Source organism: Amborella trichopoda, chromosome 9, assembly GCF_054954075.1.
Source record: "Amborella trichopoda isolate Santa Cruz 75 chromosome 9, AtrichopodaSantaCruz75HAP2 v2.0, whole genome shotgun sequence".
Lineage (NCBI taxonomy): Eukaryota > Viridiplantae > Streptophyta > Magnoliopsida > Amborellales > Amborellaceae > Amborella > Amborella trichopoda.
The window spans coordinates 50,916,228-50,919,692 of NC_142344.1; the positions used below are offsets into that span (position 1 = coordinate 50,916,228).

Below are 3,465 nucleotides of genomic sequence, written 5' to 3' on the forward strand. Positions count from 1 at the left end.
AAAGTGTTCCCTTACTAAGCCATTGCCATTTAATTTCCTATAAAATAAAGAATAAAATAACAACACATCATAGTCCAGCAAAATTAAACTAACAAGCATATCTCAAACCAAATGAGGGTTTCCTCAAGTATTCCTTATGGAAATCCCAAGTGGACCAAATGGAGGAAGACCCTTCTTTTCCGGTTCATCACCCCATCCACCAACCTAACCTGGCATATACTTGCATTATGCCTGGCAACATGCTAGGACCGACCCAGGCCCAGGCCCGATCATGGCTCTTTTCAGGGCGGGCCAATTGAAAAAATAATAATAATAAAATTTTCAAAACCCCGTGTACCCACTCTCTCTCCTAATCTCAAAATTTTCCATATCCGTAGTCAACTATCCAATGAGCTACCAATAAACCCACAATCTCTCGTATCTAAATTTTAAGGTTCCCTGCGCAACCAATCCCTGCACCGGCCGCTCCGAAAACCAATGTTACCGAATTATTTATCCTTGATGTTTTACAGATTTTCAGAAATCTGGAACCCATAATTTTTCTTGGCTGTACCCTCAAAAGGCTTTCCAGCGGAATTCATATTTCGAATCTCTGTCGTACCCTATAAATTTTCAGATTGTTGGGCTCCTCCGATTTAAGGCTTCCTTCATTTGTTTGAGGGACTCCCTTCATTGTTTTTTTTTTTTTTTTTTTTTTTTTTTTTTTTTTTTTTTTTTTTTTTTTTTTTTTTTTTTTTTTTTTTTTTTTTTTTTTTGGGGGTTATAAGTTACATGTTGGACATCCTTTGCTCTCTCTCTCAACAAGTGCAGGTTCCTTACTATTCGAATAGGCTGAGCTCTATTTTGTGAAGTTGTCCTCTAAATTATGAACAAAAAAAAATCTGAAAATACCAATAAATCATTATATCTTGAAATATCTTTGTGGGTTGTCTGAATTTTCTCTCTCTACCACTCAAAAAAAAAAAAATCTTTGCTGTATGATCGAATTTGTTGTTCGGTTACTCAATCATGCCTGTTCTAGTCCGCAAGCAGCTGAAGCCGTCTTGGATCCACACCAAGTTCAGTTGGCTCTTCCAAGTATCATTCTATTTTTCTTGGCTGTTTCGACTATTTTTCTATCTCGAGTGAAGATATGAAGTTTTTGTTCATTATTGAACTTTCTTGCTTTGTGTTTTTGAGGCAAGCTGATCCGCCACTGCTGATTTCTGTGCTTGTTGATCAAGCAATATAAGTGTGCACTTGAAGATTCAACTGCGTCTTTCCACAACTTATTGTTCAAACTCCATCTACTCTCTTTCATAGCATCGTGAGTTTGAGGGAGAGTATGAAAGGAAAGTAAATATATTGTTTATCCGGTTAATATAGAAAATATATATTGTATATCGGGTTAATATAGAAAATATATATATCTGATTAATATAAGAAGTATATATATCAATATTTATGAGAAGGGTTGGTAAAGTATCTATAGTTTATGGTAAGTTTGAATATGGTTTAGGTATCTAGGATTTATTTCTATTATTGTCATCCTTAATTTGTCTATAAAGAGAAGGTATATATTATAAATCCGGTTAATACGGAAAGTGTCTATTGTATATCGGTTAATATAAAAAGAATATATTGCAATAAGTATATATGGAAAGTGGTGGTAGCGTATATGTAGTTTATGGTAAAAGAAACTACCTTCATCTAAAATATCACTCCAAGTTTCCCCAATCCAAGATGAGAGGTAAGGCAGCATTAGCTACTGGCGTGGCCTCATTGTTGCTTTTCTTCTCCTCCATGCCCATTTGCCAAGCAAAGCTAGGCCTAGGGGAACCAAAAGTGAGCCAGATTGAATTCTACATGCACGACCTCCTCGTCACAGAGAAGCCTACAGCAGTGATCGTGGCCGAAGCCAACACGACAAAGTCCTCGCCCACTCTCTTTGGCCAGGTCGTCGTTGTGGACGACCCCATGACCGAAGGGCCGGAGCTCACATCCAAGTTGATTGGGAAGGCACAAGGCCTGTATGCTCCCTCATCCCAAAGTGAGATCAGTTTGTCTGAAGCCGTCAATTTCGTATTCATAGATGGCAAGTTCAATGGCAGTACTCTCAGTGTGATGGGAAGGAACCCAATTCTGTATAAGGAGAGAGAGTTGTGGATTATTGGAGGTAGTGGAGCCTTCCGTCTCGCTCGTGGCTATGCTCTTAAACAAACCTACTCCTTCGATACAACAACTCTGAATGCTGTAGTCCACTACAATGTTACCGTTATCCACTGCTGAGGAAATCTGATTCCTATCCCATTTTAGAATATGATTCTATGACTGATGGAAATTTCCTTCTGTTGATTCTCCTTAACAAGTCGTGTTGACTTACTTTGATTGTAATTTTCAGACATAAAAAAAACGACTATTCACATAAAGAAAAGAAAAAAAATACGATTTGGTCAAAGATTTCTTTCTCTGCTGTTGGATATCGCTTCAGATGGGCAATTGAGTAAAATTTTCAATGACTATTAAAAGCATGTTAGGTATGAGAAGGACAATTTCTATGTGGCAAGCCCACATAATGTAGAAATGTGGGCTTCACAATAAATATATTTTTTAAATATAACTTGATTCTAATTTTTAGAGAATATGTAATCTCTAACATGGAGATCATGAATATGAAAAAATAAATAAAATAAAATATTAAAAATTAGAAATAATAATTATATTAAGAAAACATTTGGACCGTTAATTACACTTGTTTTTAGATGGACCACCTATTTGCATCCATCTTTAAGAAGAATGCGGTATACCTCTGGACCGCATATTCTATAAATGCAGTCTTGCCCACAAGAAATAATATTCCGTATGTAAATGGCCTACCTTTATTGGGTTAACTACCAACTTTATCTTTCAATTATTTGAAAAGATATTCAAGCGTACAACACAAAAAATAAAAATAAAAAGGGGCATACGAACATAATACATGTAGTATGATACTTAAATAACACATACTTTTTAATGGACGTTATTATTAGGATTTTGTTAAGGTTCTTCTACAAAGAGTATTTTCTTAATGTTCTCAGTAAATTCTTAATATCCTCCTCTCGTCTCAATGACAAATGGCGGAGTCAAGACACTGGCATATGAAGAGAAGGTATTACAAAAAGGTTAGCTTAGTCTATGGCTTTTATTAGGGCAGCAGCTCAAATCTTCCTAGAAATAATTGTTTTAGCCCAGGAAAAGCATCAAAAGAATCTCGTTTTTAGTATTTATGGATCTCATAAAAAAAAAAATAATAAATAAATAAAATTAAGGCACAAAAATATTATATATTATTTAGACTGTTCAGTTCTAATCTTAACTTTAAATTTCAAATTTTCTAAACTTCAAGCACTAAACAAACTCAACATTTAATTTTACCTTAATGTCTCCCTACCAGACTCGGGACCGCAAGATGGTCAAGAAAACAGTATAAAATCTAAACTCGTC

General features: G+C 35.2%; 1 protein-coding gene across 1 annotated transcript; it reads left to right on the forward strand.

Annotated features, from left to right (window-relative positions):
* Positions 1-1,678: 1,678 nt before the first annotated feature.
* On the forward strand, positions 1,679-2,435 carry LOC18441650 (dirigent protein 11). Its single transcript, XM_006851876.2, has one exon. The coding sequence runs from the start codon at positions 1,723-1,725 to the stop codon at positions 2,266-2,268; it is 546 nt and encodes a 181-aa protein (XP_006851938.1). The 5' UTR covers positions 1,679-1,722; the 3' UTR covers positions 2,269-2,435.
* Positions 2,436-3,465: the final 1,030 nt, after the last annotated feature.